Raw genomic sequence first — 13,197 nt, forward strand, 5'->3', positions numbered from 1 at the left:
ATTAGCACATAATGCTTACTAGTCTAGATGTTATTAATGATGTGATTACTACCCAAACCCAAACCCTTGCATTCATCTTTCCTTTCTTGTACTTCTCATGCTTCTATCCCAATACTGTTGTGTGCCCCCAACTCATCTCCATCATGTCCCACTCTGACCTTCCTTGGCAACTCTTCCCTGTCCTTTCATCTTTTACTCCCCTATCTCCTTGCCTCCGTTGAAACCTGAGTCTATAGCAAGAACATCACTTTCCCTATGGTCTTCTCAAGACGATCACAGTGCCAGGAATAAGTGGCACTTCTTACGCTTCTGTGCTTCCATGATGGCACTTCTCTATTCCTACACACCTTCCCTGTCTCTTCTTTTGAAGTACATGTACATCATTAAACCATCTACTTCCCCTGCCTCTGGCTGTCAGTTGAAGGTCTTGAGCAGTTTTTCATGTTGCTTGAAGACTTTGGCACAAGCTCACAATCTTCCCTTTCACTCCTGTTGCTGACATCAGTTTAGGCAAATTTATACCCATGTGGCAAAATGCCACTTCTAAAGTGGTCTTGTTTCCCTCTGCCAATCAATCTTCAACCCAGCCTCTATTTGTAGCTAGGAGTCGAGAAACATGCTAAATGACACAAGAAAAATGCAATCAACAAAACCCAGAAGGTGGAAAACTATAGAACAAACATCTTGGTTTCTCCAAAACATAAATTGCAAAGGAAAAGAGAGAGGGTGGGGGTGGTGGTAAGAAAAATCGATTAAAAGTGAAAAGAAACAAATTTTTTAAATGCAGTGTGTGAACCTTATTTGAATATTCATTCAAACAAATCAACTGCAAAATGAATAATTAAAAACAATCTTTTTTTGGAACAAACAGGGAAATTTGGACACTGACTGGATATTTGGTGACATTAAGGAATTGGTGTTGATCTTTACATCTATGGTAATGAAATTGTGTTTTTAAAAGCCCCTGATTATACATACATACATATATATATATATGTGTGTGTGTATATATATATATATACAAAATAATTTGATATCTGGGAATTGATTCAAAGTAATTCAATGGATATAAGTGGAGAGAAGTGAGTTGGGTGGTACAGAAGTAACAAGACGGCCATTAGTTTGTTGGAGGTGTGTGACGGGGGCTCCTTATATGCTTTTCTACTTTCCTTAATATAAGGTGGGGAGAAAAATCCAAGTGGACAGCCCATCCAACCTGGCAGCCTTCCAATCCCCCTTCCACTTGAGCCACACACACACAGTCATACCAGGACTCCATACCTTGGCTCCTGGAGCCTCCCCTCAACCTCCAGCCCACCTCACTCTCTTACTCACTGACCACATTGGAGTCTTTTCTCTGAGGGCTTCTCCATTTTATCTTAGTCTCTCAGATACCTTTGGATGTCATCTCCTTTTCTCTGGTCTACATGCCATGGTTCACCTCTTCAACCCCTCTCTCCACCCTCATTGTTGACTCTCTTGTTCTTTCCTTGCACTGCATCCAGGGGCAAAGGCTAAGCCTGAACTAATCTAATTAGTTCTCTGTTCTTACACCCAAGCTGCAGCAGGCTGTCTGGCACACGTTGATTGGAGGCCCAGCACATTGATTATCTCTGACCTCAGTAAAACCGCAACACAGTTGAACAACCCTTCAGCGTGTCCCTGTGTCCTTCGCTGGCTATCTCAAAGCTTCCCCTTTCGTCTCGAAATCCCACCCCTGTCTATTCACTCATCACTCTCAAAAGACAGTGAGTCTTTCCCCAAGAAAAGCAAGACCACCTGATGCGAACTCCAACAATTTCCTGCACGCCAAATCATAAACCTGTCTCTATCTACTCCCACTCTTTTCTTAGTGCCTCTTGTTTCAAAAGAAGAGATACCTCAACTGACTCATGTTCTGGAAACCATTTCTCCCACCTCTTGAGGGAAGTCGAACCACAATTTAAGCTCCTCTCAGAATCTTCAACTCTTTAATATCTTCAATCTCTTCTCAACATCTCTCTCTCTCTCTTAACTCTTTCAATATTTTTCCACCTTGGGGGGAAAAAAAAGCTCTTCTTCTGGTTTTCATCTCCTCTTACTTTCACTGCCAAACCACTTGTCACTACTCATTCTTCAAGGCACTACTTTCCAAATCACCAATGACCTACATACACCAATGACCTATAGAGTCAATTGCCAGAGTCAAAAGAGATTATCCCATAGTTATCTTATTTGACCTCTTAATGACAACTGACACTAATGGGAAGCGCTGATGAAGTGCTGAGGAATTTGGAGACATCCTAAGAATACAACAAATCAAATCCACATATCAGGGCTATGGCTATGGTCAGGCTTTAGCAGTTTTATACGAAAGACTTTGGGAAAATATATGACTAAAAACCTCAAAAACGCTCAGGTGATCAGAGATTAATTCCAGTGAGAAAGGATAGACTCTGATTATAAATTAGTGGTGCAAATCTGTGCTCTCATGAGGACTATGCAAATGGAAAAGCCTATTAGACTAGGAAAGAGTAAAAGCCATCCTGTAGAGTTATGTCTGGAGAGGCAAGGGCCTTGATGGAAGTTTAAAGGAGGCCTTCGCTCCTTCACTATAACTCGAATTTAAGAATGAGAACGAATTCATGTATTACACGTATAATTAAAAATAAGTTAAAAAGACAGAAGATGCTAGTGAAAGGAGCCACACACCAAAATGTACATTCCATATAGTTTTACTTACATGATATCAAGAAGAGGCAAACTAATCTATTGCGAAATAAGACAGAACAGCTGTTAGCCTGGGACTGGACAAGGTAAACGGGCATGAGGGAGCCTTCTGGGTGCTGGAAACATTTAATCTCTTGAATGACCCAGAGTTTCCACGCAGCTATGTACATATGGGAAAATTCATGAAGCTGTACGCTTAAGATTCATGTATTTTACTATACGTAAATTATATCTCAGCTGAAAATTAAATAGAAAGATATATATTTTGCAAATTGAAAAAAAAGAAAAAGAAGAGCTGTGATTTGGGCATGACTTCCCTAATCCAAGAACATGGTTAGCGCGGTAAGACTAAGGAATTAAACCTTCAAACTGTGTTTGAGACTCTGCTCTGCACTCTGACTGCAGGCTTAACAATCTGGCTTTGTGAGTCCAATTTGACCTCATGAGGGGAATGCACTGATCTGCCCATCTGCTTATGCCCATGCACTTAACACTGGAATGTTTTCATTGTTGCTTAATAAATTGGCTTTCTGGCCTGAAAATTTCAGTCTGCAGGAACTCAGCTAATAGTTATTAATACTCCTGGCCCCAAAAGATTCAGACACCTTCAGAACAGTAACAAAATGTGCTACTTTCCTGGTTCTGCAGAGCTCGCCTGGTGAGGCCTCCCAGCAGTTAGCCAAATGTGTCATCCCCTGACAATGGCCCTCTCTGGCTGTGCTGTTCCAAGAGGGAATGACTGGAAGGGGTAGGAGTGAGGGCTGTCCAGGATGATTCTCAGGAATCCCAAACCCATCTCTTCTGCACCTTTCTTTTTGCCATGACTTAAATTGAATTCTCACCTTACTCATTGCAGCTCTCTCTGGTGCCTCTGCTTCCATCATCTGTCTCTCCTCTCTTTCCTCTTCCTTTGACTTTTCCAGTGGTTCCCCACTGTTTCTACATCCAAGTTCAAACCACTAAACTTAGTTGAGGTTACAGTTTCACCTAATCTGCAACTACTCCACCCTAAGCCCCACTCTTTACATAACATTCCACTTCAACCAGTATTGCTCAATTGGTGGCACAATCGACATTCTGGGTAGGACGGTTTTTCATTAGCCAACCCTTGTGGTCTTGTGGTTAAGATTTCGTGCTCTTTTCACCATGGCCCACGTTCGTTTCCCACTCAGGGGGCCACACCACCCATCTGTTGATTGTCATACTGTGGTGGCTGCATGTTGCTGTAATGCTGAAAGCTATGCCATGGGTATTTCAAATATAAGCAGGGACACCCACGGTAGACAGGTTTCAGTGGCGCTTCCAGACTAGGACAGACTAGGAAGAAGGGCCTGGTCTCCCACTTCCAAAACAACTGGCCATGAGAAACTTATGAGTAGAGTGGGGCATTTCTTGATACAGTGCTGGAAGGTGAGAAGATGGCACAAAAAGACGGGGCAGGGCTCCACTCTGCTGTCCACAGGATCATTCAATGGCACTAACAACAGCAACAAAATTCTTCATTGTGCAGGACTATCCTGTGCATTCCGATAGGCTTAACATCTCTGTCTCCTGCTCACTGAATGCCTATAGTAGCCCACATTCAGACATTGTGACAACTAAAACATGCCCCCAGATATTTCCAAACAGCCCCTGCTGCCCTTTTCCAACTGGGTGGTGGCTACTGGCCCTTCAGCTCAAGTATTGGGCTGAACCATATGCAGTTGTCACCTTCATACTTCAAGAATATTGAATATTGGGGCTGGCCCCGTGGCCAAGTGGTTAAGTTCGCGCGCTCCTCTTCTGCGGCCCAGGGTTCCGCCAGTTCAGATCCTGGGTGCAGACATGACACCGCTCATCAAGCCATGCTGAGGTGGCATCCCACACACCACAACTAGAAGGACCCACAACTAAGAATATACAACTTTGTACTGGGGGTCTTTGGGGAGAAAAAGGAAAAAATTAAAACCTTTTAAAAAAAAAGAATATTGAATATTGGCTGTTTAATATGCTTCAACCAGGGACCCAGCCCCACGGCTGAGTGGTTAAGTTCACGGAGCATACTTTCCCTGATGACTCAATGTTGTTGTTTCTGGGCACAGAGCTGCCTTTAGAGCCTATTGAGATACTTCCAGATCTTGGCCATACACCAAATGACCCACCATTGCCCTGCATTTCGGACTTGTGAGTCTTGCATCACATTGTCGGTGTGCCTGCCTCCAGTAACCCTTCGTGGCCTTGGGAATCTGAGCACTGTGTCGAGATGCTCCGGGAACTCTGGGGCGTGAATGTTGTCGTTTTGTCTTATTTCTGGGTTCTTGCTGGGTTTCACACATTGGAAGTCTCTCCTATGCTTAGTGAGGCAATTAATTTCTAAGGCTCCTCTGTGTAGTCATGTTCTTTTTGGAAACTACTTAACGATGGCTCAAGAGGACTTCCAAAGTTTAGAAATGTTCCTGGGCTGAGATGCCCATTCCTAGCTCCCTGGTGGTGGCAAAATGATGGACTAAGTGATTTCCCAAAGTATTTTCTAAATGGTGGTTGTGTCCCTGTAGTCACAAAGTGTATGGGTACATTTCTTTATTTTAAAAAGTTTTATACCAACAAACACTGAACTATGAATCTCAGATATAAAATCTTTCTAATTTTTGCTTTGGAGGATTTCAAATCAAAAAACGAAAAAAATCTTTCCATTGTAATTTATATAGAATGATGTCCAGGACCATGAGGGACAGAGAATAAAGGCAGGGGAAGAAGTAAATGGGAAATACAATTTTTGAGAAAGTTTTCATATTTACTATACCTTTAAATATTTTTAATATACAGCTTAATATATGCTATATAACTCAATCAACAAACAATTTTTGGTTCTTTTATTTTTAATATTTATTCTTCTCATCATCACTTTTCTCTTTTACAAAGTAATTACAACAAAACCTTTAGGAAACAAAAGTAAGTAAACAGAAGAGTGTTAAACAGTTTTTTAAAAATAACTTCCTGCTTAGAAGAAAGTCCATATGATCTCTTTCCTCCAAACATGATTTTATAGCTCAGACTAAACCAAGTAGCTTATGGGAAATTAGCATTAAATAGCGAAACACAAAAAATGCACATATATAAATAACTTAACATAAAATAGAGTTTGACTCTAACATGATGCTTAACAAAGCAAACTATGATGCAATATGAATCAACTTCATTAACTGGACAAGTCCAATGAGGCACGAGTCAGATAAGTGCTAAACCATGAACGATGTGCAAGTGAAACCAGCAACTCCAGCCAGGTTCTTTTCACTCTTGGACTGTATCCAATTCCATTCCAGAGAGAATCAGTTTTTACATCTTCTTGACTCTTTGGCTGTAAAGAGAAAAAGGACAACAGAATAAGTGAAGACAGAGTGACTGGCTATCAGGAATGGCTTTGGTACCTAAAGATAGCCTCTCATTGCCGAATCACATCTGCAAATGCCAAGCAGCTCAGAGTGCTTATGAGGTAATCGAGGTTCAGAGAGGATGGACCTTGCCCTACATAAGTCAGCTATCTAATGACAGAAAGAGGATATGAACACTTATTTTGTCTTCAAGTTCAGTGTCTATGGTACCCTGCTGTTAGGTGACTGCTGTCCATTATTACGCCTCTCTATTGTCACCAGTGTGAATCAGAACCACTGATCTCTTTTAACTGTTTATTTTTCAGTGTTTAACAAACAATCAAATGTCATGTAGTCTGTAAATTATATAAATAGTAGGCATCTTTGCAACAAGAATCAATCAACTAGTGGCTATCACTTAGATTGCTCTACACAAAAAATCACTAAATTTAAAAAATATAAATAAAATATATATTATGTCACACACAAAATATTTTTAAAATAATAGAAATGATCTATGAGTGGAAAAAACTAATTTTCATTTTCATGGTCCAACTCAAATTTCCCCTTTAAAAATTATGCCATTTTCAGGCTAAAGAATCTCAGTGATCCACCACTCTGCACAAAGCCCTTGCCCCACACATTTGGAGAGAGGCTAATTGATTGTGAACGTTCCATACCTGAGGATATGCACAGCTTGTTTCACCCATTTCTTCTTTGGATCTGCACACACAGCTAATTTTTTCTTTGTGTAGAAGCTGAAGAATCAGAAAATTCGATTTGTGCTTAAAGAGGTTTTAAATGGCTTTTTTCACAGAATGTGCAATGGAAATTTCATATTCCAGTTGATGGCTCTACACACTGAACATTTTATTTATTTCATTCAGAGGTGAAACAAAATGCACGAAGAAAATTGCTTCTGATAAAGCTCAATGCAAAAAATGAAATCAATTCTCCCTAACTTCTGCAGTTTAACAAATGGTTGTGCAATAGCGGGAGATAAAATCCTAGAATTGCTATTTAATTTTGTTGATGGTGGTTACATGAAATATGTATATATCTAATCAATAACTTATACCATTCTAAAGTATAATATCCAGTATAAATCAAGAAGATTATATGTGACAGTATAATTACTGAGTCTTTACATACAGCGCCAAATGTTTTCTGGTATAAGATGATCATTTCAAAGTTTATATCTTCTGTATTTTCCTGAGATAGCATTTTAGTAGCCTATAAGTTTATCTTAGAAAGTGATTTTCTACTCAACTAAATTCTTTTTTTAAAAAACTAAGCTTTGTCTTATTCCAGTCCTATTTAAAGTGGACTTTGAAATAGATCTGTACTATTAAAAGAAATCTATCTTTGCTACTTCAGTTATTTCTGAATGAAACTCCAAAAAGGCAAAAAATTTTTATATCTGAAATTCCCATGTACTCTTGATGCAATTGAGTTAAAATCAATTAGTAACTTACATGATTGCATTGATGTCACAAGCTTCATTGGCCAGCTGCTGGGTGAAGCCCACGATAAATTTGGGATGAAGGACATGTGCTGTATATCGGAGGCAGCAGTCAAAGCTGCTTGCTGCTGAAAAGAAATAAAAGGTATTGAGTCCACATGAATGAACTTGTTCTGTGATAGGTATTATGGAACTACTTGGAGTCATGGAAAACCTAGAATCTGATTTATATGGTAAATAAACTATTTAGAGGCACAGTTACAATGTCTTTGAGACCCAATTCAACATAGCGTCCAATTCTCTTAAAAAAAAATAGTTTGTGTACTGGGAAATTTCGATTCAATAATACAGTTTAGAAACATGTGACTTCTCATAAAAGGAGTATCTTTAGTAAAAAATACAAACTGACAATCACGCAACAATATGAGTACCTCCCACTTGAAGAAACTCTTATAAATAAACTTCCAAATTCAGAAAATGAACAAATTGGCAGATTTTAATCTATTATCTGGCTATGAGTATTGAGAGGAGGGGGAGGACAAGAAGGAAAATGTGATTTATAGGAGTTGCTTATAAGAGCTACAACTAAAGCACTTTAGTTAACGGGAATTTTTGATTTTGCTCATAAAAGTTCAACATGTGCATTTTCAGGAATGTAGCTGTTGCTAAAAGTGATGGATTCTCAGTAATAAAGCAGTCCTTAGACACTCCCCCAAGTTAAATTATAACCTGCTGTAAGGTGATGGACAGATGTTATCTCAAAGTTGGCAAGTGATATCCCCCAGGCCTTGCAAGGTTTAAAAAGTCCAGTGCTATAATCTACCCCTGAATCATGAGTTTTGAACTTTACTGATACTATTTAGTCGGGAGGTGAGAAAGTTGAAAGTGTTCCCTGCATTTCCTTCACTGTTAATGTTACACAACTTACATCACTCCCAGAAACAGCACTTTGAACTTGTTCTGGAGCTTGAGGTCTCTAAGAGTCCACCCACCTCCAAACTCTGCTGGGATTGATTGACAGTATAAAGGAAATCCTAATCAGCAGCAGTAAGCTTTCCTTCCTCCACTCACCAATGAGCTGACAACACCCATCACTGTCCTTTGAAGACTTTCTAACAGCCTTCCATCCCTTGCGGACCCCCAGACGAGCTCAAGGCTTAGCTGAGAATGAAAATAGTTTTTCCTCCTGTGCTAGCAGAAAGAGTGGCACTTACCTTCTGACTTGCTGCAGAGGTGGAGCAGCAGTACTGACATCAAAGCAGCCAGGAGCAAACTCTTGCTGCCACACATCATTTTCAGCTCAAAGAATAGACCTGCTCAATGCTGGGTACTCAGTACCTTGAGAGCGCTGTTATGCTCTGATAGCAGCCTGGGCTTGGGATGGCTCTACTTATAGTAAACATTGGGAATGTACAGAGAAGGCGTGTTCTCACGTGGGGTTTTCCCCATTGATCAATCTGCCCCGTCATTTCGTCACACAGCAAAACCACAGGGAAAACTTCCTTCCTTTCCCTAGTGTTGGGAAGGTGTGAAGGTCAGGGCGGAGGGCAGGGGTTGAGAAGGGGAAAATCCTGTTAAATCCTTTGGATTTTCAAGGAGGGAAAAGCAGTTCAGTCCTGTAACCTAGTAAAGGTTTCTATCCAGTTTAACTTAATCTAATTTCTCTGAAAAGAGAAGACAAGGATTAACCATGATGCAAAGGTCAGCCCCACACTGGAACATTCCAGAACTCCTATTGTTACACTCCGTTTGCTTTCCAGAGCCATTGGGGGAGGAGGAGAATGAGGTAGGATGCCAGGCATACTAGGACATGCATTACCATTGCATAGCTGGTGCTCAGCTATCAGCAAAGACCTTGAATTTCTAGGATACCATTCAGATCAGGTAATACAACACCGTAGCAGTGTCCCCAGTTTTAGTGGAAAATGCTAGCCCTTAAGTAAGACTCAAGCCTCAGCTTCCTCTTGATTTTGTGTCAATTCTTCTAAGAATCTTCTACATTTACACAACTCTAATCAATATTGCAGCCCAGAAAATAATCCCCACCTGCCCTTAACTCTTCATGCTGATGTAGTTACATAGCTCAATACAAAGCCTCAGAAGGGTTGAAGAAAAAAGACTATCAGCAGTGGTTAATCAACAAAACAAATGTCAAATAATAGTGATAACAATAATAATGTAATACGAATTCCTAACTTATGATGGTTAATAAGAACTCTCCACTAGGGAGATTATCGTTGTATGCTAGGGATTGAGTTTGCAGGAAGGGTGTGAATGTAAAGGATAACACAAGGGAGTTCTAGGGGGTGATGGAATTATTTTCTATCCCATTATGGGCATGGTTACACACATCTACACGTGTTAAAATTCACAGAACTGTACATCAAAAGAAAAGTGTGAATAGCATTATATTATCATTTAAAAAGTTTAAAAACATTGAAATCATAAAAAAGAACTGTCCACTAAACATAAATAGGTTGAAAGTAAATGGATTGAAAAAGATATACTATGCACATAGTAAACAAAAGAGAACTGTAGTGGCTATGCATATATCTGACAAAATAGACAAAAATTTTAAAACAAAAATGTTACTAGTGGTAAAGAAAGAGTTCCACATGGATAAAGGATGAATCCATCAGGAAGATACGAAATTTATGACTGCATATACACCTAACAACAGCACCTCAAAATACATGAAGCAAAACCTGACAGAACTGAAGGGAGGAATAGACAATTTAATAATAAAAGTTGGACAAGAATTAAAATGAAAACACAACGTACCAAAACTTATGTGATGCAATGAAAGCAATGCTCAGAGGGAAACTTATAGTGAGGATAAATGAAGTAGGAAATAGCAAAATGATAGAGGAAATCAATGAAGCCAAATTCTTTTTTTTTAAATGTCAGCAAAATTAACAAGCTTTAACCAGACTAACCAAGAAAGAGGGGGGAGTAGAGAGAAGAAAAATCGCTAAACTCTGGAATGAAAGAGATGAAATCACTAACAACTTTAAGAAATAAAAAGAACTAAAAGGAAATACTATAAACAACTGTATGCCAATAAATGAGATAATATAGACGAAAGGGACAAATTATTAGAAAGACGCAAATTACTGGAACTGACTCAAGTAGACACAGAAAGTCTGAATAGCTCTATAATAAGCAAAGATATCAAATTGGTAATAAAAATATCCCCACGTAGAAAAGCCCAAATCCGGATGGCTTCACTGGTAAATTCTGCCAAGCATTCAGAGAAAAATTAAAATCAATCCTTCACAAACTTTTCCAAAAAGGAGAAGAAGATGGAACAACTTCTAACTCATTCTACAAGGACAGTACTACACTGATATCAAAAAAAGATGAAGACATCACAAGAAAACTACAGACCAATATCCCTTATGAAAACAGACACAAAAATCCTTTAAAAAATACTAGTAAACTGTATGAAGCAACATAGAAAAAGGATTACGCACTATAACCAAGGGGGATTTATCACAGGAAATGTAATACACAGTATTAACAGAATAAAAAACAAAATTGTACGAAAGACATTTGACAAAATGGAACACCTTATCATAATAAAACACTCAACAAATTAGAAATAGTAGAGAACTTCCTCAACCTGATAAAGGTCATCAGCACAGCTAATATCGTACTTAATGTTGAAAGACTGAATGCTTTCCCCCTGAGGTCAAGACCAAGACAGGGATGTTCACTCTCACCGCTTCTATTCAACATTGTACTGAAGGTTCTAGACAGGACAATTAGGCAAGAAAAGGGGAAACCCACCCAGATTGGAAAGGAAGTAGTAACTATCCAGTTTGCAGATGACATGATCTCGTATATAGAAAATCCTAAAGCATCCACTAAAAAACTGTTAGAACTAGTAAATTCAGCAAGGTTGCAAGATTCAAGATCAATATACAAGAAATCAACTGTATTTCTTTACGCTATCAATGAAAAACCTGAAAATGAAGTTAAGAAAATAATCATTTTTACAATAGCATCAAAAAGAATAAAATACCTGGGTATAAATTTAACAAAAGAAGTGAAAAGCATAACTAAAAGTGACAAAATCCTATTAAAGAAGTTAAAGAAGACTTCTAAATAAACGGAAAGACATCCCATGTCAAGGATTGGAAGACTTAACATTCTTAAGATGGCAGTACTCCCCAAACTGATCTACAGATTCAACACAATTTCTATCAAAATCCCAGCTGGCTTCTTTGCAGAAATGAAAAAGTCAATACTCAAATTCATGTGTAATTAACAAAGGATCCCAAATAGCCAAAACAATTGTAAAAAGGAAGAATAAAGCCAAAGGGCTTACACTTCCTGATTCCAAAACTTACCACAAAACCACGCTAATCAAAACATGTGGTACTGTCATAAGTGTAGACATATAGATCAATGGAACAGAACTGGGAGTCCAGATATAAACCCCCACGTCTGTGGTCAACTGGTTCTTTTATTACAGTGCCAAAACCATTCAAGGATGGAAAAAACAGTCTTTTCAATGAATCATGGTGGGACAACAGGTTATCCATCTGCAAAAGAATGATGTTAAGCCCCTACCTCACACCTTACACAAAAATTAACTCAAAGTGGATCATAGACCTAACTATAAGAGCTAAAACTAAGAAACTCTTAGAAGAAAACATAGGAGTAAATGTTCATGACCTTGAGTTGGGCAATGGTTTTTCAGATACAACACCAAAAGTTCAAGTGACAAAATTAAAAACAAATAAACTAGACTATATCAAAATTATAAACTTTTGTGCTTCAAAGGATACTATAAAAAATGTGAAAAAATCAATCCACAGAAAGGTAGGAAATATTTGCAAATCACATATCTGATAAGGGACTTCTAGTTGTACAGAGAATATACGAAAAACTCTTACAACTCAATAATAAAAAGAAAAATAGCCCAATTTAAAAATGGGCAAAATATTTGAATAGACATTTCTCTAAAGATATATAAATGACCAACAGGTACATAAAAAGATACTCAACATCATTAGTCATTACAAAAATATAAATCAAAATCACAATGACATATCACTTTACACTCACTACAATGGCTGTAATCAAAAAGATAAGTGTTGGCAGTGATGTGGACCAATTGGAACCCTCATACATTGTCGATGGGAATTAAAAATGGTGCAGTCACTTTGTAAAACAGTTTGACAACTTATCCAATTGTTAATCATAAAATTAACCACATGACCTAGAAATTCCACTCCTAGGTATGCACCCGGGGGAAATGAAAATATACATCCACATAGAAACTTGTATATGAATGTTCATGGTAGCATTATTCATAATAGTCAAAAAGTGGAAACAATCCAAATGTCATCAACTGATGAATAGATAAATAAAATGTGATAAATTTGTACAACGGAATATTATTTGGCAATAAGAATGAATGATGTACTGATAGATGCTATACCATGGATGAACTTTGAAAACATTATACTAAGTGAAAAAAAGCTACATATTATATGATTCCATTTGTAAGAAGTGTTTGGAATTGGTAAACCTACAGAGACAGGAAGTAGGGCTACTTCCTGTGGTAAACCTACGGTAGATGGATTGCCTAGTGCTAGGTTGTGGTGTCAGGGGAAAGGGACGGGAATAGAGAGTGACTGCTAATGGGTATGTAGTTTCCTTCTCATT

General features: G+C 38.4%; 1 protein-coding gene across 4 annotated transcripts in view; it reads right to left on the reverse strand.

Annotated features, from left to right (window-relative positions):
- Positions 1-5,562: 5,562 nt before the first annotated feature.
- The window catches only part of CCL20 (C-C motif chemokine ligand 20), a 43,754-nt gene continuing 36,119 nt past the window's right edge, over positions 5,563-13,197 (reverse strand). Inside the window, exons 3-6 of one of the 4 annotated variants that reach the window (XM_046643048.1) lie at positions 8,736-9,033; positions 7,535-7,646; positions 6,740-6,817; positions 5,563-6,046 (exon numbers count right to left, since the gene is read on the reverse strand). In XM_046643048.1, the coding sequence (XP_046499004.1) occupies positions 6,025-6,046; positions 6,740-6,817; positions 7,535-7,646; positions 8,736-8,814 (291 nt within the window). In that variant the 5' untranslated portion in view covers positions 8,815-9,033 and the 3' untranslated portion in view covers positions 5,563-6,024. Of the gene's footprint in view, positions 6,047-6,739; positions 6,818-7,534; positions 7,650-8,735; positions 9,034-13,197 lie in introns of all 4 variants that reach the window. The other 3 variants (XM_046643047.1, XM_046643046.1, XM_046643045.1) reach the window with 3 other exon arrangements.

Source organism: Equus quagga, chromosome 17 (assembly GCF_021613505.1).
Source record: "Equus quagga isolate Etosha38 chromosome 17, UCLA_HA_Equagga_1.0, whole genome shotgun sequence".
Lineage (NCBI taxonomy): Eukaryota > Metazoa > Chordata > Mammalia > Perissodactyla > Equidae > Equus > Equus quagga.